Source organism: Lampetra planeri, chromosome 48 (genome assembly GCF_965212315.1).
Source record: "Lampetra planeri chromosome 48, kcLamPlan1.2.h2, whole genome shotgun sequence".
Classification (NCBI taxonomy): domain Eukaryota; kingdom Metazoa; phylum Chordata; class Hyperoartia; order Petromyzontiformes; family Petromyzontidae; genus Lampetra; species Lampetra planeri.
Genome location: NC_136154.1, coordinates 5,808,840 through 5,836,357, shown reverse-complemented (window position 1 = coordinate 5,836,357; position 27,518 = coordinate 5,808,840). Strand labels below are relative to the sequence as shown.

At 51.5% G+C, this 27,518-nt stretch overlaps 2 protein-coding genes across 2 annotated transcripts; both read left to right on the top strand.

Annotated features, from left to right (window-relative positions):
• The first annotated feature begins 609 nt into the window (after positions 1–609).
• LOC144733637 (uncharacterized) lies at positions 610–14,706 on the top strand. Its single transcript, XM_078615664.1, has 7 exons — positions 610–694; positions 2,214–2,346; positions 5,112–5,279; positions 9,387–9,463; positions 10,773–10,971; positions 14,394–14,525; positions 14,684–14,706. The coding sequence occupies exons 2-7, from the start codon at positions 2,226–2,228 to the stop codon at positions 14,704–14,706; spliced, it is 720 nt and encodes a 239-aa protein (XP_078471790.1). The 5' UTR covers positions 610–694; positions 2,214–2,225.
• Positions 14,707–17,788: 3,082 nt separating this feature from the next.
• On the top strand, positions 17,789–24,170 carry LOC144733636 (histone-lysine N-methyltransferase PRDM9-like). The gene is made up of 5 exons (XM_078615662.1): positions 17,789–19,394; positions 20,543–20,610; positions 21,403–21,662; positions 23,029–23,139; positions 24,046–24,170. The coding sequence occupies exons 1-5, from the start codon at positions 19,332–19,334 to the stop codon at positions 24,168–24,170; spliced, it is 627 nt and encodes a 208-aa protein (XP_078471788.1). The 5' UTR covers positions 17,789–19,331.
• Positions 24,171–27,518: the final 3,348 nt, after the last annotated feature.

Below are 27,518 nucleotides of genomic sequence, written 5' to 3'. Positions count from 1 at the left end.
TACTTCACCTCAGGAAAAGTTACCTCACCTGAAGTAATTTTACTTCACCTAAGGTAATGTTAGCTCGCATGAAGTGAAGTTACCTCTACCTGAGGTAAAGTTACCTTTACCTGAGGTAATGTTACCTCACTTGAGCTAACTTTTGCGACTCCGATAATTATAAAACTCCCCGCCACTCCCCCCCCCACCCCATCACTCCCCCCCCCACCCCATCACTCCCCCCCCACCCCATCACTCCCCCCCCACCCCATCACTCCCCCCCCACCCCATCACTCCCCCCCCACCCCATCACTCCCCCCCCACCCTATCACCCCCCCCCACCCCATCACTCCCCCCCCACCCCATCACTCCCCCCCCACCCCATCACTCCCCCCCACCCCATCACTCCCCCCCACCCCATCACTCCCCCCCCACCCCATCACTCCCCCCCCACCCCATCACTCCCCACTCCCCCCACCCTATCACCCCCCCCTCCCTCCTCCACCCCCCACTCCCCCCACTCCTCTCACCCGTCCCACCAATCACCAACCGCCATTCCGCCCCCACCCCCTCCTCCCCCCCACCCCCCACTCCCCCCCACCACCACCAATCGTCGCCATTGGCCACTCAGTGACGGTGACGTCACCACGGCGCCTGTGCCAGGCTGGGTGCACTTCGAGGCTGCCGCGTGAAGTGTCGACGGCTCGACACTGAGGTGGTGACGTCACGCGAGCGTTGTGTTTAACGATTTAACCACGTGACGATATTACGATATTAGCGTAAAAATATGAACATTAGCTGAAGTGATGTGAATACGTTCGGATTACCTCAAGTAATGTTACATTAACCTGAGGTAATGTTACCTCCCGCGAGGTAAAGTTACCTCATTTGAGATAAAGTTACCTCATTTGAGATAATGTTACCTTACCTGACGTAATTTTACCTCTGCCTGAGGTAATGTTATCTCGACCTAACGTTATATTACATCGCTTGAGGTAAAGTTACCTCACGTGAGGTAAAGTTACCTCGCCTTCCATTGAATTCCGATTACCTTACCCTGAGGTAATAATCACGCGATAATTGTGTTTAATGATTTAACTACGTGAGAATATTACGATATGGGCATTAGCTGAAGTGATGTGAATACGTTAGGATAACATCAAGTAATGTTACATTTACCTGAGCTAAAGTTACCTCTATCTGAGGTAACGTTACCTCACTTAAGGTCAAGTTACCTCGCCTGAGGTATTACTTCACCTCAGGAAAAGTTATCTCACCTGAAGTAATTTTACTTAGCCTAGGGTAATGTTACCTCGCATGAGGTAAAGTTACCTCATTTGAGATAATGTTACCTTACCTGAGGCAATTTTACCTCTGCCTAAGGTAAAGTTATCTCGCCTAAGGTAAAGTTACCTCACCTGAGGAAAAGCTACTTCACCTGAGGTAATGTTACTTTACCTCGGATAGAGGTAACTTTACCTCTACCTGAGGTAAAATTACCTCCCCTGAGGTAACGTTACCTCACCTGAGGTAACGTTACCTCACCTGAGGTAACGTTACCTCATCTGAGGTAAAGGTACCTCACCTGAGGTAAAGGTTACCTGTATCTGAGGTAACCTGAGGTTACCTCAGGTGGAGGTAAAGCTGGAGCTAGTACGTCATGGTAGAGGTGTGGAGTTCACACACTTTACCACAAAGACAAAGATGCCCCGTGTAGCCTCTAACAGGCTGTTAGTGAGCAGCACCTACTAAGGCTACCGGCGCTGTGGCACACGAGGGGTGGGTGGCCAGCACCACGCCCGGCCGCCTTTGTCTCCCCAGTGGCGATGTTCACACACCGCTAAACTGGGTGCTCATTTGAGGCTGAGTCGACCTAGGGGATGAGGTCCACGACCGGTTCAGATGATCGTCACCGGTGTTGGTGGTGGCCGTGAGCGGGAATGGAACTGGGGTCTCTGCCCTAGGTCGACTCGGCCTCAAATGAGTTCCTGGTGTAGCGGTGTGTGAAACAAAGGCGGCCGGGCGTGGTGCTGGCCACCCACCCCCTCGTGTGTCGTTCCGGCCTTCATAGGCGCCGCTACTCGCTCACAGCGCTTGACCCGACAGTCTGTTAAGGCCACACGGGGGATCTTAGTCTCGTATCCCTGTGACTCTGTCTCCGTGTGACTCCATCTCCGTGACTGCGTCTGACCGTCGTCCGCGTCTCGTCCCTCCGTGTCTCTGCGCCTCAGCAGCAGCAGCAGGAGATGGGCGACTTCCAAGACATCAGAGGCTTCTTCACCAAGGCCGAGTGGAGCGATCTGGCCGAGTGCGAGAAGCGGCGCTACAGGAACATCAAGCAGAACCACGCCGTCCTGCTGAACCTCGGTGGGTACGGCAGGCCGAGCCTCTTCACAACTAAACTAATTGTCGCGGTAATTATAATGATGAGACCAAGACGTCGTAGCAGAGTGGCATGCATGGGGCGCCACGGTGACGAGATGTTAACTCACTCTCATGGTCTACAGGAGGTCGTGGGTTCGATGGCGACCCTGACGATGCCTGTCATATATCTGGAGTCTGCGTGTGTCTCTCCCCGGCGAGATGTTAACTACCTCGCCTGGTCTACAGGAGGGCGTGGGTTCGATCCCGGTCCTCCGCGTTTTCGCTCCACATGTAGAATCAACATCACGCGTTTAACGTATTTGTCTGCTGCTATAAATGTCCACGTGGTAAGCCACTTGGTTGAGCTGTCATTTATGGCAGCCAGGTCGCTTCTGAAAAGGAAGCCAATAGCTCAGTGGACTTCACCTGGTGAAATAAAAAATTAACCCGTAAAACAAAGTTTTTCACTATAAATCCTTTATATGCGTGGCGGCTAGAGTCCTCTCGTCCTCTGGCTTGAGATGGCTGCCACCTATGGGTCAGATGATTTCCTGCCACCATTAAGCAATTGGTAATTAAATACAATTTATTTTTTCCTAAAAAGTGTAAAATTTTCACGAAAATTAATTTTCACGCACAACGAGTCTGTGTGCAAAATGTCAGCTCGATTGGATCACGGGAAGTGGGTTAAAAAACGACCGAAAGATTTGCACGGTCGTAAGCGCGCAAGCAAGCAAGCAAGTGAACTTAATATAAAGGATTTTAAAATAGATTTAATTTTAGTTTAATGATTTGTTTACCTTTCCTCTACTTTGCACGCCTATTGTATTTGTGTTTTGTGTTGTTGTAACTTTCTGACCCCGTGCCCCCTATGGGACATCTATGAAAAAGAGCTTCATAGCTCATCGGATTCATAATTCTAGTCACGTAGGTAAAAAATAAAATAAAAAATAATAAAAGTACTTTTATTAATTTTTTATTAATTTTTTTACCTACGGATTCATAATGTTGGAGAGGAAACCCACAACATTTACAAAAATAAATTTTGAACTTTTGTGAATGCAGGAATTCATAATCTTTGGATATTTCGGTAAAGTGACGTAGATAGAAAAAATAAAATTAAAATAATGTGAATAATAAGTATAACCCGTAAAAACAAAGTTTTTCACTATAAATCCTTTATATGCGTGGCAGCGAACTTAATATAAAGGATTTAAAAATATATTCGCCTGTGGAGGACGCGGGGATCGATCCCGCGACCTTTGGCATGGGAAGCAAGGGCGCTACCAACTGCGCTACTCCGCCACGGCCTGTGGAGGGGTTACGCTCTGGGCTCCTACACTCTGACGTTCAGCCAAAGCCATGAATCGTGTTTGTGTTTTGTGTTGTTGTAACTTTCTGACCCCGTGCCCCCTATGGGACATCATAGCTCATCGGATTCCTAATGTTGGAGAGTAAACCCACAACATTTACAAAAATAGTTTATTTATTGTGTGTGTGGTTTGTTTACCTTTCCTATACTTTGCACTCCTATCATACTCTTAGGTTTTTTCGGTAAAGTCACGTAGGTAAAAATAAGTAATAAAAATAATAGAAATAAAATAAATTATTTCTATTATTTTTATTTTTACCTACGTGACTTTGCCGAAAAAACGTAAGAGTATGAATCCTTGCAGTCACGAAAGCTTCAAATCTAGAATCACTCCTATCTGGTTTACTGTATTGCTTGGGGTTGTTGTTGTAGCAGCCAAATAATATAAATGAACGTAGTGGCGGTACACCTAAGCGCTGTATTAAATAATCAGCACATTTGTGGCAAAAATTATTTATTTTCCTCGCGATTCGAGACCCCGAACAGAAGGATATTTCGGGGTGGTGGTGGTGGTGCGTCAAAACCAGTTGTCGTGATGCCAAAGCGGTGGGAAGACGGAACGTTACATGAGCAACACTGAACACGAAGCTTCGCAGTCTGTTGCCGTACAGCGGCGCCCAGTCTGATGACGATCGGCTGCTCCGTGCTCCAGTGGCAAGATTGGACTCCTCGTGCCCCTAGAGACTCGGTCGGACGGTGCCTCGATACGACTCGTGGTGTCGCCACCGCACGTTCGGAATGGGGGACGCAGCTGCTGAATCTGAGTACAACAGCGACATCGTCGGGACTATGAAAAATAAAAATAGGGTTCACGCTTTTTGGGAATGAAACAGGAGGTGGTAAGATGTTAAAACACCAGATAGATTATAGCTTTTGCAAGGAATCAGGTGACTGCATCAACCACGTGTACTTGTGGTGAACACACAAACAAACACTCTCTGATAATATTTAATCATTGTCTTTGAAACTGATTGGTCTACCCCAGAGACAGCCTTCTTCATGGCCTAGTCTCACCAGTGTCAGACCAGAGAACAACACCAAAAGGCGACAGCGCAAAGACAATGCAGTGTCAAGAGCATTTATAGCTCGGGGTGAGCAGCTATATCATGGGACCTTTTTGCCAGTATCAAAGTATGAAAAATAAGAATCGGTTTTACCCTTTCTGGCAATAAAACAGGAGGTGTTAATATGTTCACACACCAGATAGATTATTCCTTTTGCAAGGAATAAAGTTACTGCATTAACCACGTGTACTTGTGGTGAACACGCAAACAAACGCGCTCTGATAATAATCACATCGTCAGGACTGTGTTACGAGGACCCGGTGTGTTGCTATGCTGCACCGGTGTCCCGCCAATACGTACAAATAACAATGACCGACTGCCTCCTTGCGCAGGGATGAACCCGGCCCAGCCCGAGTTCATGCGCGCACGCGGCAAGCGCAGGGCGAGGGGGAATGGAGCGGAGTGCGGGCGGTCGAGCGACTCCGACGAGGAGTGGACGGGGAGGAAGAAGAGGAAGGAGGTGGCGATGCACGGAGGACGAAGAGGCGGAGGAGGCAAACGTAAAAGGGCGCTTGCAGACAGAGACCCCCTGTAGACTCACACAGAGACCCCTGTAGACTCACACAGAGACCCCTGTAGACTCGCGCAGAGACCCCCTGTAGACTCACACAGAGACCCCCTGTAGAATTACACAGAGACCCCCTGTAGACTCACACAGAGACCCCCTGTAGACTCACACAGAGACCCCCTGTAGACTCACACAGAGACCCCCTGTAGACTCACACAGAGACTCCCTGTAGACTCGCTTGATGAAGCTGGTTGTAATCACCAGTGGAACGTCACAGTACCATTTTCGAATTGTGAATTTTGTGGGTTTACTGTCCAACACACAACCGGTTAGTGCTGAACTAGTAACTAATTGGCACGTTTTGTTTACCTGACAAACCTTACGGATTGGCTGCGTCGGATGGTGACGGGTTTAACGACACATTCATATTTACGCGATATAACCCAAAAAATTAATAATATTGGTCGCGAAATCCTACATGTTAAACTGGTTAGCAGTCTGCGCTATGAACCTGGCGACCCGGGTTCGATTCCTGCTCACGGTCAACACCAGTGACGATTATCTAAACTGGTCCTGGGCCTCCCCTAGGTCGACTCACCTTCAAATTAGTACCTGGTACAGTGTGTAAACATCGCCACTGGGGAGACAAAGGCGGTCGGTCGTGGTGCTGGCCACCGACCCCCTCGTGTACCGTTCTGGCTCACTAACAGCACTTGCCCCTAGAGTCTGCTAAGGCTATACGGGGGATATTTGTCTTTGCATATGTTCATGCGTGTCCGCGTGTTCACACGTGTGTGCGTGTGTTCACGGGTATCGATGTGTTCACACACATGGACACGTGCGTGCGTGTGTTCGCGGGTGTTCACGTGTGTGCGTGTGTTTTTCTTACGAACAAAAGAATGAAGGGGGCTTGGGAGCGTGGCGATGAGGTGTGGGAAGCTGTAAGGCCCAGGCTACTTTGGGCTCGCCTTCCCATCAACCGGAGGCGAGGAGTGGTGGTCGTGGTTACTTATGCCCCCACCGAAGACGAACATCCGTGGAGGGATGCAGGCAAAGCCGATGATTCAGATGCCTTCTATGACCTCCTGTCACAGGTACTGGCTAAAGTGGCCACTCGGGATAGAGTCATCTTGTTGGGTGACTTCAATGCCCGAGTTGGTCATGATACTGGCACCTGGTCTGGAGTGATTGGAGGGCATGGGCCAGATCAGCTCAATAACAACGGTAGGAGGCTGCTAGATTTTTGTGCAGCCCATGGGCTTGTAATTACCAACACGCTCTTCCGACATCGGCGCATCCACACAACATCATGGATGCATGCCGGGTCCAAGCAAGAACATCTGCTGGACTACATAGTGATGGACCAGCGGATGCGAACCCATGTCTTTGACACCAGGACCTACTGTACCGTGGAGCTGATCTGCCCTCTGACCATCGACTAGTCATCTGTAAGATGTGCCTGCCATTCTTCCACTCTGGTGGTGGGTGTACACCCAGGACCCCATTCCAACCTAAAGTGGCCTGGTTTTAGTTAGCTGATGAAAGTTGCAAGTGAGAATTTCATCATCGCTTGCGGCTGGGGTTGGCATCATCCCCCAGTCTTCCTGATGTCGAGGGTAAATGGGCGAGGTTTAGGACTGTGACTCATGCAGCTGCAATGGCTGCTTTGGGTACGCGTTCCAGAACCCCCAGAGACCCTGGCTGACAGAGGAGGTGTTCAGGATAATTGAGAAAAAGTGACAGGCCCACTCTCATCGGCTCCAGCATCCCACGTCAGACAATGAGGAGGCTTACCGCAACCTTCGCTCGGAGGGTTGAAGAGCCGTAAGGCGCTGCAAGGATGGGTGGTGGTCACGGGTTGCTGAGGAGATGGAGTCTGCCTCAGTGGCCCGCGATCACAAATCACTATTTAACTCCATCAAAAAAGTAACCTCCAGCGCCACACCGATTACCATCATTAGGGGAAAAAACGGTGATCCAATCTCCGACCCCCAGGAACAGGTTTGCAGATTTGCTGAGCATTTCTGTGAGGTCCTGGGGGAGGGGAAATCCCTCAGCCAGGAAAACATCATGGCACAAAGTGGGGATGACCCTGCTGAGGCTGTGGTGCCTCAAATATTGGAAGAAGTCACCCTCTGTGAGTGGCTGGCTGAGATGCCATCTGTTGAGGAAGTACTGACGGCGATCCGGAGTCTGAGACCAGGAAAGGCACCGGGCAGAGATGATCTCCCAAGCGAAATGATGAGGGAGGGTGGCATTTGTGCACAGACTGCCCTATATGACATCATAACAACAGTCTGGACCACTGGACGGGTACCGCAAAATTGGAAGGATGCCCTGGTGGTCCCCCTCTTTAAGAAGGGGGACCGCACAGACAGTAACAACTACAAGGGCATCTCACTCCTCAGTGTGCCGGGAAAGGTGCTGGCAAGGATTATTCAACATCGCTTTGCTAGGCACGCTGAGGAGAGGCTTGCGGATCCCCAATGCGGTTTCAGGAAAGGGCGGTCCTGCACAGATGCCATATTTTCTGTCCGTCTGCTACAGCAGAGGTGTAGGGAATTCCAACAAGACCTACATCTCTGCTTTATTGACCTGGTCAAGGCCTATGACACCATCAGTAGGCCTGGGCTCTGGGTTGTTCTTCGTGCTTTCGGAGTCCCTGACCCTCTGCTCACGATTATTAAGGACCTTAATGATGGTGAGCGGGCCCGGGTAAAACTACGTAGCCGGGAGTCGGAGCCATTCCCTGTACACCTTGGGGTGTGACAGGGATGTCCTCTGGCTCCCACATTATTTAACATCAATTTTGACCACGTGGGTTCGTGAAGCCTTCAATAGCTGTACCGAGGGAATTTCCATTTGGTAGATATAATGGGAGGCTGATCGATGCCTGGGTGCGATCAAGGGATGGCTCCCTATTGGTCAACCACGTTATGTATGCCGATGATGTAGTAATAGCTGCTCATTTAGAGGAGGAGTTGGAGACGCTGCTGCTGAGACTGGAGAATGCCACTAGGAGGTGGGGCCTTACCATCAGCCCCACCAAAAACGAAGCACCTGCCTGGGTATTTTTTACCATTGGACACTCCACCCACACAACTCCCAATCAGTGATGGGGCAGTTGTGGAGAGTTTCCCATACCTGGGCAGTGTGCTTATGACCGGCTCCAGTTTAACAGCAGAGGTCTCACTCCGAATCAGTCAAGCGGCAATATATTTTCATCGGTTGCGTAACGCTGTGTGGAAGCTACCTGGTCTGTCACTCCGCACGAAGCTTCAGGTTTTCTCGGCCACAGTCATTCCCTTCCTTCTCTACGCTTGCGAAACGTGGACCCCCCTAATGGAGCATCTTCGCTGGTTAGAAACATTTAGGCTGGCCTGCCTACGATCCATCCTGGGTGTTACCAGGCTGGATTGTGTGAGGAGCTCACAAATCCTTGAAAGATCTGGGCAAAGTCCCATCGGTGAGCTCCTCCGTTAGGCAAGGCTGCATTGGCTGGGTCATGTAGCCCGCATGCCCAGCCACTGCATGCCTAAACAGCTTTTGTTCGGCCGGATCGAGGGGGCTAAACGGGCGTGACACGGGCTAGAGAAGAGATGGAGTGATGTGGTACAGGAGGACATGGAGCTGAGTGGACTTGCCGATGACTGGTACCAGCGGTGTCAAGATCGGGCTCTGTGGAGGAGGCTCGTGAAGGACGCCCTCCAACAACAACGGAGGGCGGAGGAGCGACGCTCACAACAACGAGCGGAGCGCCGGGTGGCAAAAGCACAGCAAGTTGGCACAGTAAGGGGCACAGGTGGTGCATCAGCCAGTCATCTCGGTCATCTTAGTCAATCGACCCGTGGCACCTGGGTCTGCCCCGTGACCTCCTGCCAGCGGGCGTTCTACACTTCACGTGGCCTCAAGGTGCACATGGCCTGGCACAAACGTCGTGGTGACGTCACCGCCAATTAGTGGCGAATGGCGGTTGTTGTTGTTGTTGCGTGTGTTCACGTGCGTGCGTGTGTTCACGTGTGTGTGTTCACGTGTGTTCACGTGCGTGAGTGTGTTCACGTGTGTGTGTGTGTTCACGTGTGTGCGTGTGTTCACGCAGGAGGAGGCAAGGGGGCTGCTTCACGCTGGGCCACCGTGGGAGAGTGGCACGCGAGGGCAGCTCCCAGCAAGCGCAAGGTCTCTGTGCACAGCGCACGGCACTCCTCTCGTTACAGCTGCTGCTGCTGCTGTTGTTGTCTTTAGTTTGTTGTCCTTCCCCCTCACCTCCCATTAACGAGGATGGCTACGTACGGTGCCAAATAAATTCAACGTACATACATACTACTAAACACTGCTATACCAGGGACGTGCGGTCAGGGGAGGCAGGCGAGGCAGAGTCTCGCCTGTCATATACTCCAATGAAAATAGCTGTTACGAAAAGTAAAAAGAAATGTTCCACTGATCCGCGTTATAAATGTAATTTCTGTATAATTCCAATCATTACAGAGAAATAGGAACAGGCACGCGCTTATCGCTGCCTCACGTACAGACTAGACGTACGCCATGATAGACTACTATACACTACACTATTCATGACTAAATACTACACGACACACTACACCATGATACACTACTATACACTACACTATACACTAATATACACTACACTACTATACACTAAACACCTAACGTACACACACACAACACGTACACACGAGACGTTCGCCACTCCTCTCTAGGATCTGAGGTGATAGAACAGAACCTGAGAAGGGCGTAGACAAGCGTAGACACCGTGACCACGGTGACAATGACCACTGGGTTTGCAACGCGCACAGACTCCACGAGACGGGCAGACGTCGATGTCCCATCGCAGACTCGGAGGTTACGGAGCTCAGAGTCACGGTTCACTGAGCTACGGAGTCGCTCTTTCTTTCACAAGCGGTACCCGGCTATCACAACTCATAGCTCAACGAAGCGGCTGATATCATCATCACGTGGATATTTCAAATACTCTAAAACGAGCGATCCGGATTCTCAATGTGACGGGAAAAACCGGAGGACCCAGAGAAAAATCCACGCAGCGACCACCACATCAGGGTCAGGATCGAACACATGACCTCCTGCGTACCAGGCGAGGTAGTTAACATCTCCTAGCTACCATGCCCGCTCTGCATGGCACTCTGGTACAACGTCTGGGCTTATTATTATAATTAGTTTATTCATTAGTTTAGTTGTGAAGAGGCTTGGCCTGCCATACCCACCGAGGTTCAGCATGACGGCATGGTTCTGCTTGATGTATGGAATCAGATTTACAGAATCAGAATATCAGAATTAGAATATGTATTGTACTGGAGGAATCCGAAGAGGTGTCAGGGTCGAGATCGAACCCGTGACCGCCTGCGTACCAGGCGAGGGAGTTAACATCTCCTAGCCACCGCTGGTCACCGCACCAACTCCACCCCCCACACCCCCTCCGCCCCCTCACCCCACCGCCCCCTCCGCTCAGACTAAAGCGGAAGCCCTGGAGTACGTGTGGAGCATCTTGCAGGGCGTGGAGGAGGAGGAGCAGCAGCAGGAGGAGGAGGAGTTCAGGGGATTTGAGCTGAGGGAGGTGCACAAGGCCAGGATGGCGATGTTCAGGCTGGAGCGCAGAGCCACCGCCTGCAAGGAGGCCCTGAGGGTGGCGCTCCAGAGGATACGTGGAGGTGCGTAGCCTGCAGCGGTGATTTCTATTCACACCAGAACTCCACACTCCCCTCTATTCCCACCGGAACTCCACACTCCCCTCTATTCTCACCGGAACTCCACACTCCCCTCTATTCCCACCAGAACTCCAAGCTCCCCTCTATTCTCACCAGAACTCCACGCTCCCCTCTATTCTCACCGGAACTCCACACTCCCCTCTATTCCCACCGGAACTCCACACTCCCCTCTATTCCCACCAGAACTCCACGCTCCCCTCTATTCTCACCAGAACTCCACACTCCCCTCTATTCTCACCGGAACTCCACACTCCCCTCTATTCTCACCGGAACTCCACACTCCCCTCTATTCTCACCGGAACTCCACACTCCCCTCTATTCTCACTGGAACGTCACACTCCCCTCTATTCTCACCAGAACTCCACACTCCCCTCTATTCTCACTGGAACGTCACACTCCCCTCTATTCCCACCAGAACTCCACACTCCCCTCTATTCTCACTGGAACTTCACACTCCCCTCTATTCTCACCGCAATTCCACGCTCCCCTTTATTCCCACCGGAACTCCGCAATCTTCTGTTGCTGCTGATAAAAGTCGCCACTGCTGTTGATACTACTGCTACTGTCAGTGCTGCTGCTGGTACTGATGCAGCCTATAAACTTAATGTTTCTAGATTAGAAGTTTTCGTGACTGCAAGGATCCATACTCTTTGGTTTTTTCGGTAAAGTCACGTAGGTAAAAAAATTGAATAAATTTAAAATGAAAACAACTAAATTAAATCACGACATTTCGGGCGCAACACAAGCGTCTAGTCTTCAGGTGGGGACAACGCAGCGAAAGCGTAACCGCTTAAGCGTGTCTAAGAGATGGCTGTGACGAGGAATTATATAGTTGTGGGGGGAGGGGGCATGGTGAGTGTGGGGGCGGGGTGTGGGCTGGGAGGTAACGCATGGAGTTCAAACTGAAGCTTTGTGATGCAGGGGGCGGAAGTAGATAAGAAAGCTAAGTTAAGCCGAGTGTGGGGGCGGGGTGTGGGCTGGGAGGTAACGCATGGAGTTCAAACTGAAGCTTTGTGATGCAGGGGTGGAAGTAGATAAGAAAGCTAAGTTAAGCCGATTAAAGACATCCTTTGTTATGCTGCAGGAGGGTAAATTAGAGTTGTGCAAGCTAAACTTGCACGCTCGAAACAACGTGTGGCACATTTTTCAAGTGATGGGAGTAAGCCGGGATTGAAGTCAAATTTCATAGTGATGGTAGTGTGTAAAGCTGGGAGTAAAAGACTGGGAATATGGATATGTATAGTGAATATACAGCAGTGTGGTATACAGTAGGGTGGGTAGAATAATACATAGTGTAATATTACAATGTATAGTCTAAGGTATAGGGTGGTGTATAGTAATGCAGTATATAATTTAATGTTGGGTTTGTCTATGGCAGTATATAGTACGGGGTAGACCCGTGTGATGTAAGAGAAACAAGTTTAGCTGGAGGCATATTATATTTTTTGCGACATAGAATTGTAATGTATGACTTACTGTTAGTAGCTCAGCTTATTGGAGAGTATATTTAGTATATTGATGATACTGATGTCGTTTATATTTTAGTTCTTTACGTGGTGGTTTAGCTGCTGCAGCTCCTTACTATTAAAATTCCTTCCCTCTATTACTGCTAACCCTACTCCCTCCCTTTGATGCTGCTAATCCTGCATACTGCGTCATGCACGGGCATAATATGACTTTGAACCCCCCCCCCCCCCCACCTCCTACGCAATCCACAAGTAGTGACTAATCCCATATCTGCATTTCCCATAAATATGCTAAATTCCTCTTGATATGGAAATTCCTTTGTCAAGGCGCCCTTCCCCCTCCAACCCAGCTTAAATATACGCTGCCAAGCCTGGTGGTGCCCATTCAGACGCTGTCTTTCCGACAGACCTGTTCTTCACCTGAGGACGGCTGCTTGCGTTGTGGCCGAAACGTCGTGATAATTATTTTATTATGTTTTATTTTTATTATTTTATTACTTCCCTTCTACGTGACTTTACCGAAAGAACCAAGAAGATGAATCCCTGCAGTCACGAAAGCTTTAAATCGAAATTTAATGATTTTGATCGGAGTCTCCATGGTAGGAGAAACAGCTTGGCGGATCACACGGTCCGAGTATCTATTCATCTTGAGGGCCAGATGTACATGTTCTAATTCACTGGCCAGGTGGTGTTGGTCAGAGATGCAGTGGGCCCTATGGTATAGTGTTTTGATGAGGGAATTATTTTGAGCCGGGTGGTGGTGGGAATGAGGCTTCAGGTAGGAATCTGTGTGGGTGGCCTTCCTGTAAACATAATGTCCCAAAGAGCCATTGGGCCTCCTCTCAAACAGAACATCCAAGAATGGTAGCTTGCCATCCTTCTCCACTTCCATGGTGAATTTGATGGATGAGTGTATGGAGTTGATGTGGTCTAGAAATTGGTTCAATGCTGTGGCCAAATGACAGGGAAGGACGCAGGGTGAATGTCTGGATGGCGCCTGTTTCAAAATTCTCCTTGAAAACATTGGCTATCACTGGTGGCAAGGGGGAACCCATAGGGGTACCCTCATTTTGTTTGTAGAAGGTACCATTCCAGGTGGAGTACGTGTTGGTGAGGCAGTGCCTAACCAGTGCAGGGACATCAGGGTTCAGTCCATGTTGGACTACGTCTTCTCCTGATTATGTCCTCGTCAGCTTTGATGTGATCTCTCTATTCACCAAGGTTCCAGTGCCTGACACCATAACAATAATTGAAGACTTAGTCCATGTGTAATGCGAGCAAGGAAAGAGGGGGCGGAGTCTGGGTCACGTGAGGAGAAGGAGGAGTCAGGGTCACGTGAGAGAGAGGATTTAGGGGGAGAACCGGAAGCGATCTGGGAGTTGGGAAGGAGTGGAAACAGGGGGAGGCCACGCTGGGCAGTGGCGAGAGGGTGGCGCCATTTGCCACGTGGTGGGAGGCCACGGCACCGTCGGCCAGCGGTGTACGTGGGGCACAGCAGAGCTAGTGGGATAGAGTTAGTGGAGTCGAGCTAGTGGAGGAGAGCTAGCGGAGTGTGGGAAGCTCGCCGGGTGTGAAGAGCTAGCAGAGTGTGCGGGGCACACAGAGCAGCAGTGTGGCTGCAGAGCGGAGCAGCGGTGTGGCTGCAGACGGAGCAGCGGTGTAGCTGCGGAGCGGAGCAGCGGTGTGGCTGCAGGGTGTACGGTGGAGGAGGTGCGGGTCTGAGCGAGGACGCCGTAGGGGCGAGAGAGAGACAAGAACCCGAATAAAGGACAACGGAGATCTACACTGTGAAAGAGTCCTTTATTACATATACAGCAGGCTTCATCAGGGTCGGGATAGAACCCACGACCTCCCGTATACCAGGAGAGGTAGTCAACATCTCGCCGTGTTTGCCTGCAGGCTCCTCCGTGCCGCCGGCCTCCGCCCAGGCTGTGGCGGTGTCGCGCAGCGCTCGCTCTCGCTACGGCCTGCGCCCGCGCGAGAGGCAAGTCTACACAGAGGTGGAGGAGCCCCAGGACGACGACTTCTTCTGTGAGACCCCCTGCTCCCTCTCACTCTCTCTCTCACTTTCTCACACTCTCTCTCACACTGTCACTTTCTCACTCTCTCTCTCTCGCCACCGTGGGGTGAGGCTGTGCGCACCTGCTGCTCCCGCTTCAACGTTGGTGTGGATGGGGGCCTGGGCTCAGGTGTGAGCCTGAGCCCGGCCTAAGGAGAGTAAACTAGGGAAAAACGCTAGTTTATCCTGCGTTTCTCCCTGTAAATCAGCCTGCTATAGAAACAGTTTTTTTCATTACTACTGTTGTGTGTGTGTGTCTGTCGGGGTTGTGTGTTTGTCTGTGTGTTTGTTTTGTTTGTTTGTCTGCTTGGTTGGTCGCGTTGTGTGTTGGCCTGGTGCTTTGTACCTGGCTTAACACCGCGTGTGTCTGGCCTGCTTGTCTGTTTGGTGAGTGTTTGTTTTGTGTTGCGTGTGTGTCTGTCTGGTTTGTGTGTTTGTCTGTGTGTTTGTTTTGATTGTTTGTCTGCTTGGTTGGTCGCGTTGTGTGTTGGCCTGGTGCTTTGTACCTGGCTTAACACCGCGTGTGTCTGGCCTGCTTGTCTGTTTGGTGAGTGTTTGTTTTGTGTTGCGTGTGTGTCTGTCTGGTTTGTGTGTTTGTCTGTGTGTTTGTTTTGATTGTTTGTCTGCTTGGTTGGTCGCGTTGTGTGTTGGCCTGGTGCTTTGTACCTGGCTTAACACCGCGTGTGTCTGGCCTGCTTGTCTGTTTGGTGGGTGTTTGTTTTGTGTGTCTGCTTGTTTGTATGTTTGCTTGCGCGTGCGTTTGTTCGTTTATCTGTCTTTTTGTTCATTTGTATGTTTGTTTGATTGTTCGGTTTCGTTTGTTTTTACTTGTTGGTTCGGTCGTGTGTGGTTCGTCTGTGTGTTTGTCCTGCGCGTGTGTGCTTGTCTGTGCGTGAGTGTTTGTTTGTCTGTCTGGTGGTTGGTCTCAGGTGTGTTGTTGTGTGTTTGGTTTGTGTGGGGTCTATTACTTTTTTATCACTTTTTTATTTTTTTCTACGATTAATTTTCGCTGCCACTGCGCTGCTGCCATGCAAGCACCATGGCTCAGCCTGGCAGCATGGAGGCCCTCACGGACCGGCACGGGTTTCGCTGCTTCCCTCCGCTGGGGACGCCGCTTGACGACGTCGCTGAGGCGGTGGCGGCGCACACCGGGCCAGCAGCCATCCGAGTAATACAGAGGGAGAACCGGGGCTACGTGGTCTACGTGGCCACGGTGGAGGCGGCGGTGCGTGTCGTCGAGACCGGGCTCCGCGTCGGAGGGGAGGGGGGGCTGCTCGTGCAATGCAGCCCGCTCTCTACACCGGCTGCGCGGGTAACCATCTCCGGCGCACCACCATACTTCACGAACGCAGAGCTAAGGGCGGAACTGCAACGCTACGGCGTGGTAGTGTCGCCCATCGTCCTGCTGCACATAAGAACGCAAAAGAAGGAACTGAGGCACGTCCTGTCAGGCCAACGACAGGTGTTCCTCGTGCTCAAGAGTGGGTGTACCGAACTGGACGTGGCCATCAAACGTACCGCTGGTGGCCGCGTCCATACAATATACCTGGCCACGGCCGAGCCACGCTGCTACGCGTGTGGTGGTGCCGGGCACCTCAAGAAAAACTGCTCCACCGGAACGAAGCGGAGTGGAGCTGCAACGAAGGAGACAACACCGATGCTGCAGCAACAACAACAGCAGCAGCAGCAGCAGCAGCGTGAGCAGCATGAGGCGCAGAAGCAGCAGCAGCGTGAGCACCCACAGCAGGCGTCGCTGCAGCAGGAGCGACAGCAGCAGCAGCAGCAGCTACAGGGCCAGCAGCAGCAGCTGCAGGGCCAGCAGCAGCAGCTGCAGCGGGAGCACCTGCAGCAGGCGTCGCCGCAGCAGGAGAAACAACAGCAGCGGCAGGACCAGCAGCAGCAGCAGGAAGACGCCGACACTGCACCGGAGTGTGGAGAGCCGGCACCTGTTGATGAGAATGACAACAATGGTGGAAAGTCCGCCGCTGTTAGGAGCGCGAGGAAAAAGAGGAGAATGGGCAAGCGTGAAAACGGCCAGCCAAAGAGGGCGGCCGTAGCTGGCGACGTCGGACAGACGGCCAGCCAGCCAGCCTGCTGCCCAGTGGAGACAGAGAGAGAGGTATTTGAGACCACTAGCGACGCGAACCCGGCGGACGTGGTGACGCCGAGAGCGCGGTCGCTGAGCCCGGCTCCGCCTGTCCCGGCATCGGGAGGAGAGAAGCCGTCGACCACCGCCAGCGCCAGTGCTGAGCTGAGCGGAGCTGCAGCCCGGGAGGGCCTCCCTTCACACGGCCCAATGGGTGACGAGGAGGGGAGCATGGAGCTGACGATGACCGAGAGAGAAAGTGCTGCAGAGAGCAGCAGCTGCTGGGAGAACATGGAAAGAGAGGCCATGAAGGCCAGAGGTAGCGTTTCTCTGGCAGAGGCGACGGAGGGAGCGCAGCAGCCGGACCTAACTTTGCTGGGCGCCGCGGACGCCAGTTGGGTGCCGGGCGTTTTCGTGCCTCCAAAAAACATCCCCTCGTCCGCCACGGGACGGGCCAAGAGACCGAAGGGTTGGAGGAAGCTGCACGCACTCACCGCCAGCGCCAGTGCTGAACCGAGCGGAGCTGCAGCCCAGGAGGGCCTCCCTTCACACGGCCCAATGGGTGACGAGGAGAGGAGCATGGAGCTGACGACGACCGAGAGAGAAAGTGCTGCAGAGAGCAGCAGCTGCTGGGAGAACATGGAGAGAGAGGCCATGAAGGCCAGAGGTAGCGCACATCTGGCAGAGACGACGGAGGGAGTGCAGCAGCCGGGCCTAACTTTGCTGGGTGCCGCGGGCGCCAGTTGGGTGCCGGGCGTTTTCGTGCCTCCAAAAAACGTCCCCTCGTCCGCCACGGGGCGGGCCAAGAGACCGAAGGGTTGGAGGAAGCTGCACGCACTTGGGACCGAGCCCGGTGAGGTCCCCGTTCCCGGAACGTCGGCGGATACCGGAAGGTGGGTTGGCGCCGACGGGAAAGCTCAGGGTGACGACCGGGAGGACGATTGGGACGGGAGGGCGTCCCCCCAAAAGCTTGGAGGCAGGAGGAAGCAGGCTGAGCCCGGGGAATGCACGCCCGAAGCCCTCCTCCAGTGGTGGAGGACGGCGGAAAAAGAGAAGAAGGGGAATGTGGCGAGGGAGCTGGCAAAAGTTTTCCCCGGAAGGTACTCTCTTGCGGGGGTGGTAGTGGAAGTGAGGTATGAGCCACATAAGTATGGTTTCAGCGCCCAAGAGATCGAAAAGATAGCGGGAATAATGGACAAATCGGGGCTGTTCCCCTCCTTTGATGTGGACGAAATCGAAGAGGAAGAAGACGAGAGGATAGCCTGGGCGAGGGAGGTCAAAGAGAGGGAGGCCATGAAGGCCAGCGGCGATGCGCGGGTGAAGGCGGCGACCGAGGGAGCGGAACAGCCGGACCCGGCCTCGCCTGCCTCGTCGTCGCAGGGGAGCGAGGTGAGCGTCGTCAGCGGTGGTGCCCCAACGGGATGGAGGGAGAGGCCGAAGGCCTGGCCTCCGATGGACGAGATGGGGTGCTCTCCCGAATACCTCCTTGGTTTCCTAAAATGGTCGTATGGGAGACGAAACATTCGCGTGCAGGACAGTTTCCTCAACAGGAGGAACTTTGTGAGCACGGCCCGGCGTGTGGTCCAGGACCCGAGCACGTTCGGATATAGTCGCCAGGAAATCTTCCGGGTAAAGGCCTTGATGACCAAAGTCCGAAAGCAGCCACCATCCCCCCCCATCACCCCCTTCCCCCCCGAGGCGTTGAAGAAGACACCATCACCACTACCACCGCCGCCGCCAGCCGGGGAGGAGGGTGAGGAGGTGGGAGCGGAAGAACTACTCTGCCAGGCAAAAGGGTGTGAGGGCCCGGATGACGAGCACACCGGACACTGGCTGTGGAGCGGTGGTGATGTGGTGTGTGATGACGATAAGTGTTTATTGCCATAAAGGCAGGTACACTGTGTTTTGAAAAGCACACCGGACACTGGCTGTGGGGCGGTGGCGATGTGGTGCGAGATGACGGTGTATAATTTTTGGTTGCCATAAAGGCAGGTATACTGAATGAACCGGAATATTCCAGCGCAATTTGCGCTGGTGAAATAAAATTATAAAAGTCAAAAGTCTCTCACACTGTCACTTTCTCACTCTCTCTCACACCGTCACTTTCTCACTCTCTCTCTCACACCGTCACTTTCTCACACTCTCTCTCACACTGTCACTTTCTCACTCTCTCTCTCACACTGTCACTTTCTCACTCTCTCTCTCACACCGTCACTTTCTCACACTCTCTCTCACACTGTCACTCTCTCCCCCTTTCTCTCCCTCTCACATGCTCCCTTTCTCGCACTCTCACTTACCTCTCTCTCTTTTGCTCCCTCACTCAGGGATGCAGGGAGGGTGACAGGGGATACATCTCCGATGAGCGAGCTAAAGAAGGGAGGGAGGCATCTGTCTGGAGCGCTCTTCACTCTCTCACTCTCTCACAGTGCCACTGTTGCTGTTGCTACTGCGGTTCGCTCTCCTCCCACTGCTGCTGCTGTGGCTCTCAGTCTGCGAGCTGTGCAGGGATTTCTACCTGGCGGAGTGCTCCGTGCACGGCCCGCCAGAGTTCATCGCGGACACGGCCGTGGCCCCGGGAGTGGCCAACAGGGCCCGGCTCAGCCTGCCCCAGGGCCTCACCGTCGGCGCCTCCTCCATCGCCGGCGCCGGCCTCGGGGTGTGGAGCAACAGGAAGAAGCTGCCCAAGGGGGTGATGTTTGGGCCCTACCAAGGAGAGGTGTCTGAGGAGAACCTCGTGAGCGAGTACTGCTGGCTGGTGAGCTGCTGCTGCTGCCACTGCCACTGCTGCAGCCTCCTCCTGTTCCTACATCATCATCGTGTGTGTGTGTGGAGAGGAGGCTCGTGAAGGAGATACAGAGAAACCCATAGCCTCACACAGTCACCCACAGACTCACACAGAGATCTAGAGACTGGCACAGAGAGACCCAGAGACTCACAGAGACCCATAGACTCACACAGAGACCCATAGACTCCCACAGAGACCCATAGACTCGCACAGAGACCCATAGATTCACACAGAGACCCATAGACTCGCACAGAGACCCATAGACTCGCACAGAGACCCATAGCCTCACACAGTCACCCACAGACTCAGGCAGAGACCCAGAGACTGGCACAGAGAGACCCAGAGACTTTGCACAGAGACCCAGAGAATCGCACAGAGAGACCCACAGACTCACAGAGAGACCCAGAGACTCGCACAGAGACACGCACAGAGCCCAGAGAATCGCACAGAGCCCTAGAGACTTGCACAGAGACTCAGAGACTCACACAGGGACCCACAGTCTCACACAGAGACCCAGAGACTCGCACAGAGACTCGCACAGAGCCTTAGAGACTTGCACAGAGAATCAAACAGGGATCCACAGATTCACAGAGAGACCCAAAAATTAACATAATTATGAGTTCAACTTCTAACCCACAGTAGCCGCTCGCTCGCAAGGACAGAACAAATTCGATGGGCGAGGAGGAACCACAGACAAGTGGTTCTGCCTCACGCACTCCTTACACAAAAATAAACCACGATACCTCGCCGCTGATCTCGTCAAGAAGCATAAACCATCATCACGCAAACTCTGTTCATGCTCACAGCAGCAGCGGTGTTTGGCTACTGATCGTGCAAAGACGGTGGTCACCGCATGGCGCGGCGCTTACAGATGCACTTCTGCGGCCGTCTGGAAGGCTCTTCCTTCCAATGCTAGGAAGCCACTGGGAGCTATGCACTTTTAAATCTTGTAGATTGAAAATGCATTTCTTTACAACTGCTTTTAGTGTTTAGTTTGTTGTCCTTCTCCCACACCTCCGATCAGCACGGTTGGCTACGTACAGTACGAAAGAAGTTCAACTTACAGTCCAACTCACATTCATTATCCGTGGATCTGTTCGTGTGCGTGTGTGTTTCAGATTTACAAAAACAAAAAGGATCGTGAATATGTTGATGCTCAGGATGAATCTAAATCAAACTGGATGAGGTGATTATTGTTTTAAGGACCACTACACAGAGATCGGAACCACTACACACAGAGACCAGAACCACCACACACAGAGACCAGAACCACTACAGAGACCAGAACCACTACAGAGACCAGAACCACTACACACAGAGACCAGAACCACCACACACAGAGACCAGAACCACTGCACACAGAGGCCAGAACCACTACACACAGAGACCAGAACCACGACACACAGTGACCAGAACCACTACACACAGAGACCAGAACCACTACACACAGAGACCAGAACCACGACACACAGAGACCAGAACCACTACACACAGAGACCAGAACCACAACACACAGAGACCAGAACCACTACACACAGAGACCAGAACCACTACACACAGAGACCAGAACCACTACACACAGAGACCAGAACCACTACACACAGAGACCAGAACCACTACACACAGAGACCAGAACCACTACACACAGAAACCAGAACCACTACACACAGAGACAAGAACCGCCACACACAGAGACCAGAACCACCACACACAGAGACCAGAACCACCACAAACAGAGACCAGAACCACTACAGAGACCAGAACCACTACACACAGAGACCAGAAGCACTACACACAGAGACCAGAACCACTACACACAGAGACCAACCCTGGGCCTCCCCTTGGTCGACTCGGCATCAAATGAGCACCCGGTACGGAGCGTGGTTCCAGCCACACCACCCCCACGTAGCGCCCAGTGCCGGCCCTTAATAGGCGCTCGCTAACGGCGCCCACCCCGCCCCCGCGTCTGCCCACGCAGGTTCGTCAACTGCGCGAGGAATGAGCAGGAGCAGAACCTGGTGGCCTTCCAGCACCGGGGGCAGATTTACTACCGCACGTTCCGTGCCGTGGGGCCCGGCTCTGAGCTGCTGGTCTGGTACGGCGAGGAGTTCGCCCAGGAGCTGGGCATCGCCTGCGAGGCCGGGCCCTCGCGACGCCGCAGCAGCAGCAACGAGATGGCTCCCAGGGCCACCGCCAGAGACCTGCAGCCCGTGCAGCCTCCTCCAAGCGAGGAACACTGTGAGCACCGCTCACCAGAGACTCGCCACTGCTCACCAGACTATAGCCACCACTCACCAGAGATGATAGCCACCACTCATCAGAGATGATAGCCTCCACTCACCAGAGATGATAGCCTCCACTCACCAGAGATGATAGCCTCCACTCACCAGAGATGATAGCCACCACTCACCAGAGATGATAGCTAACGCTCACCAGAGATGATAGCCACCACTCACCAGAGATGATAGCCACCGCTCACCAGAGATGATAGCCACCACTCACCAGACTATAGCCACCGCTCACCAGAGATGATAGCCACCACTCACCAGAGATGATAGCCACCACTCACCAGAGATGATAGCCACCACTCACCAGAGATGATAGCAACCGCTCGCCAGAGATGATAGCCACCACTCACCAGAGATGATAGCCACCACTCACCAGAGATGATAGCCACCACTCACCAGAGATGATAGCCACCACTCACCAGAGATGATAGCCACCACTCACCAGAGATGATAGCCACCACTCACCAGAGATGATAGCCACCACTCACCAGAGATGATAGCCACCGCTCACCAGAGATGATAGCCACTGCTCACCAGAGATGATATTCACCACTCACCAGAGATGATAGCCACGACTCACTAGAGATGGTAGCCACCACTCACCAGAGATGATAGCCACCACTCACCAGAGATGATAGCCACTGCTCACCAGACTATAGCCACCACTCACCAGAGGTGGTAGCCACCACTCACCAGAGATGATAGCCACCACTCACCAGAGATGATAGCCACCACTCACCAGAGGTGATAGGCACCACCCACACTGATAAGGTGCAAATGAGTAACTGGTGTGGTGTGTAGTAGTAAACATCGCCACTGGGGAGACAAAGGCGGCCATGTGTGGTGCTGGCCACCCTCCCACTCGTGTGCCGTGCTGGCTTTCATAGGTGCCCGATAACAGCACTTGTCCCAAAAGTATATGCAGGTTATACGGGGGTTCTTTGTCTTTGTGTGTATATATAAATGGAGCCCACTGCACTACGAACCCGGCCACCTGAGTTCGATTCCCACTCACCACTAACGTCAGTGGTGAATATTTAGGCATTCCCTAGGTTGACTCAGCCTCAAATGAGTACCTAGCTTAAACGTGGAAACATCGCCACTGGAGAGACAAAGGCGGCCGGGCCTGGTGTTGGCCACCTACTCGTGTGCCATGCCGGCCTTAATAGGTACTCGCAAACAGCACTTGCCCAATAGTCTATGTCTGTTGGGGACCTTTACCTTTGTATATGCAAACACACACACACGTGTGCAAGAGTGTTCATGTCTAGATGTTGGTGTGTGCGCGTGTGTCTTGTTTCTCTGGGATAACGCAGGTGGAGTGAGAGTGGAGGTCACAAGGCTGCCGTGTCCTGCCTGCAACCGTCAGTTCATCTGCCGCTCTAGTCTACAGCATCACGTGCAGAGCAGACACCCCTCTAAGCCCAGTAACAAAAGTCATCAGTGTGACCAATGTCCATACAGCACAGACTACAAGGGTAACTTGAAGATACACCAGAGAACACACACGGGAGAGAAGCCGTTCAAGTGCACCGTGTGTGAGAAGGAGTTTGCACATTTACAACATCTTCACAGCCACCAGAGAACACACACGGGAGAGAAGCCGTTCAAGTGCACCGTGTGTGAGAAGGAGTTTGCACATTTACAACGTCTTCACAGCCACCAGAGAACACACACGGGAGAGAAGCCGTTCAAGTGCACCGTGTGTGAGAAGGCGTTTGCAGACCTATCAACTCTTCACAGGCACCAGAGAACACACACGGGAGAGAAGCCGTTCAAGTGCACCGTGTGTGAGAAGGCGTTTGCAGACCTATCAACTCTTCACAGGCACCAGAGAACACACACGGGAGAGAAGCCGTTCAAGTGCACCGTGTGTGAGAAGGCGTTTGCACATTTACAACATCTTCACAGCCACCAGAGAACACACACGGGAGAGAAGCCGTTCAAGTGCACCGTGTGTGAGAAGGCGTTTGCAGACCTATCAACTCTTCACAGGCACCAGAGAACACACACCGGCCAGAATGCATTTTCTCCTTCCCGTGAAAACAGAAAAGTCAACCATCCTGAGCATAAAGCGCACAGCGCCGAGCTGTGAATTAGTTTTAAACAGGCCACGTGATTAACTGAGGCTGTGCCACCCTTGAAACTGATTTTGAATGTGAACACGGAAACCTACGGATCCTCCTACACCTGCCTCACACTCTGTGGGGGGTGGGAGATTAAACCGACCCGGCCACCCCTCGATTGCAAGTGCGGAGTTCTAGGTCCCAACCACTGCACGTCCCCCCCCCCACCCCCATCACCTGGGGGTCCCTGTGTGCGTGAGTGTGCAGAGTCCCTCGTGCAGAGCTGCACTGTTGTTACCCTAGAGGGGGGCACCGCAGGGCGATCCACCTACAGATACCCCAGTCTGCACGTCTCCGGCCGATCTCCATGCGCACCGCGTGCCGTCTCGTAGCCCTGCCCCGTGCGACGTATGTACAGTACGCACAGTACGTACTGTACATACAGTACGTACCCATCCAGCGGTAGACTGAACCGCGGCCGATGACGAAGGTGGCATCCGCTCACAAATCTCCGAACACTCAGTCCCATAGCCCCGAGCCATCGCTTGCACGATATTCACTTTGCCGCTGAGAGGAAAGCTACGGGGAGGAGGTGGGGGGGGAGTGCTAGGAGAGGACATCTCGGCTGGAGATCTGCGGAGAAGAGCTTCATAGCTCATCGGATTCCTGCGGTCTGAAAAAATATTCTGAGAGGGCGTTGGAAGGGGGGGGTGTAGGTATGAGTGGGGCATCTGCACTTGAATCACCCTGCGTGTTATTGCTGCCTCCCCCGTTGAAAATGTTCCCAGCGTGAACTTCACCCTTTGCCGTCGCGACGACGACGTTCACGCGCCGTGCGTGAACGTCGTCGTCGTGGGAACAACAAAACGCAGTAAAAACTAAAGTAACTTTATCAGTACCGAGGCTCCCACAGGGCCACGCGGGGCAGGGAGTGTGGCACAGTTTTGGCGCCGGCTAGCGCAGAGTGGCGGCGGTCGTGTCGCTATGCTTCTCTGCGGTGAGCAACGACGTCTTTATAACAACAACAGCAGCAGTGCTGCTGCTGCTGCCACTGTTGCGCCACTCTAAATACAATTAACGAGGGCGAGCCGCTCGCTCGTTTCTCGGGATTCTGCATTGAACGGTGACACCCACCCCGTGAACGGTGACACCCACCCCGTGAACTGTGACACAACCCCGTGAACGGTGACACCCACCCCGTGAACGGCGACACCCACCCCGTGAACGGTGACACCCACCCCGTGAACGGTGACACCCACCCCGTGAACGGTGACACCCACCCCGTGAACGGTGACACCCACCGACCCTGCAACTCTGCAGACGTCTCGGGAAAGGGTTGAGAGATTCTCTGCGTCGTCCCGGTTGCTCGCGTGATGTCGCACGGTGGTGGCGCGCGTTGACTCTTACACGTTTAAGAAAGTTGAGCGTTAGTTTGTGATTCTGTTTACAATTATATATATGTACATACTTAAACTAACAAAAATTATTTTGGGATTTTACCAAGTAAGGTCTAACTAGATACGTAGTAGCTCTTTTATCAGACGCGACCACCTGGCCATCACGAATGAAAGCTCAACGAAGTGGCTTATCATTGTGTGGACATTTATAGCGGCCAAATACTCTGATTGCGTGATCTCGATTCTAAATGTCGAGGGAAAAACCGGAGGACCTGGAGAAAAATCCACACGACCACGGGGAGAGAGAGAGAGACGCGCAAACTCAAAATATACAGCAGGCGTAAGGGTTAGAATCAAACACACAATCTTCTGTATACCAGGAGAGGTAGTTAACATCTCAACATGCGTTCAGAGTATTTGGCTGCTGTGAATGTCACGTGATGAGCCACTTCGGTGCGCTGCTGTCGTTTGTGATAGCTAGGTCGCTACTACACAGCTCAGTGGGGGCCTTACCTGGAAAAGTAAAATGAATAATAGAAATCTACTGTATTCTTGGTTCTTTTGGTAAAGTCACGTAGAAGGGAAATAATAAAATAATGAAAATTTAAGAATCAAATGAACACGAAGTTTCGATTGCAACACAAGCAATCATCCTCAGGTTATGAAAACCACAGCAACAAATTTATTGCCGTGGTTTTCACACCTGATGATGATTGCTTGTGTTGCAATCGAAACGTCGTGAGAATTATGTTGTTTTATTTTTTATTATTTTACTATTTCCCTTCTACGTGACTCTACCGAAAGAACCAAGAATATGAATCCCTGTAGTGACGAAATCTTCAAATCGAGAAAAAAAATCTCCTCTTCTTGGTTCTTTCGGTAAAGTCACGTAGAAGGGAAGTAATAAAATAAAAATAAAACATAATAAAATAATATAATAATATTACATATTATTATATAAGTCACGTAGAAGGAAAGTAAAGTAATAAAATAATCAAAATTAAACATAATAAAATAATATAATATAAAAAAAATTAAATAATATAACATATTATATTATGTTTTATTTTTATTATTTTGTTATTTCCCTTCTACGTGACTCTACCGAAAGAACCAACAATATGAATCCCTGTAGTGACGAAAGCTTCAAATCGAAAACTAAAATCTCCTGTTGAGAATGACCTCACTGGACCGGTGGAGGCAGCGCTGCCGTCTTGGTCCCAATTGGCAGCGGCGGCGTCTCGTTGGTTGTGAATGGCAGCCCAGCTCACACAGCCCGTGCCGGTGCAACAGGCCGTAGTCTACCCGGGGTTCAAGCGGCCGAGGCTACATTGTACCCGGGTGTATTATGGCCTGGGCCAAATTATACCCCTCTCGGCCAAATCATACCCCCATGATAGTTATAGTGTTGAGCGATATACACGTGAATTACTAAATTTTTCCAACATTTTATTTAAAACTGTAAATACATAGACTTTTCATCTTCTTGGTTCTTTCGGTAAAGTCACGTAGAAGGGAAATAATAAAATAATGAAAATAAAACATAATAAGTTATATTATTATAGTATATCATGTTATTATATTATTTTATTATAGTATTATATTATTATATTATGTTAATATATTATAATACTATATTATTTTATTATACAATATTTATTTATTATTTTATTTTAATACATTTATGTTTTATTTTTATTATTTCCCTTCTACGTGACTCTACCGAAAGAACCAAGAAGATGAATCCCTGCAGTCACGAAAGCTTTAAATCGAAATTTTACATAGACTTTGATTGCTTCAACCAGAAAAACTGTAATAATAACCCTTAAAATGCTTCAATTGATCAAATTGAGATTCTTACTTTCATTTATACGATTTTTAGATATCGATTGAAGTTTGTTGTCGGCTGTTCTCTGTATGGATAATTGCCTTTGAACTTTCACATGGGGCATATTCTGCCCTGGAGGGGGGGTATGGTCTGGACCAGTCTAGTTTAAACCCCCGGGTATAGTTTAGCCTAGGACACTTTATCCCCCCGGGTATACTCTGGCCTGGGCCAAACTATACCCGCGGGTTTAATCGGGGCAGGGGTTATTTTTAAGTCCTTTATATTAAGTTCACTTGCTTGCTTGCTTGCGCGCTTACGACCGTGCAAATCTTTCGGTCGTTTTAACCCACTTCCCGTGATCCAATCGAGCTGACATTTTGCACACAGACTCGTTGTGCGTGACAATTTATTTTCGAGAAATTTTTTTTCCAAAATTCTCCACTTTTTAGGAAAAAATTTTTTTCACTAACACAATCATATATTTTTCCTAAACATAGAAAATTATTCAAGAAAAC

Coding starts and splice junctions, on each gene's coding strand:
- LOC144733637 (XM_078615664.1), top strand. CDS start 2,226: ATGGGCGACTTCCAAGACATCAGAGGCTTCTTCACCAAGGCCGAGTGG. Junction 2,347..5,111: donor CGCCGTCCTGCTGAACCTCG/GTGGGTACGGCA, acceptor CTCCTTGCGCAG/GGATGAACCCGGCCCAGCCC. Junction 5,280..9,386: donor AAGAGGCGGAGGAGGCAAAC/GTAAAAGGGCGC, acceptor GTGTTCACGCAG/GAGGAGGCAAGGGGGCTGCT.
- LOC144733636 (XM_078615662.1), top strand. CDS start 19,332: ATGTTTGGGCCCTACCAAGGAGAGGTGTCTGAGGAGAACCTCGTGAGC. Junction 19,395..20,542: donor TGAGCGAGTACTGCTGGCTG/GTGAGCTGCTGC, acceptor TGTGTGTTTCAG/ATTTACAAAAACAAAAAGGA. Junction 23,140..24,045: donor CAGACACCCCTCTAAGCCCA/GTAACAAAAGTC, acceptor GTGAGTGTGCAG/AGTCCCTCGTGCAGAGCTGC.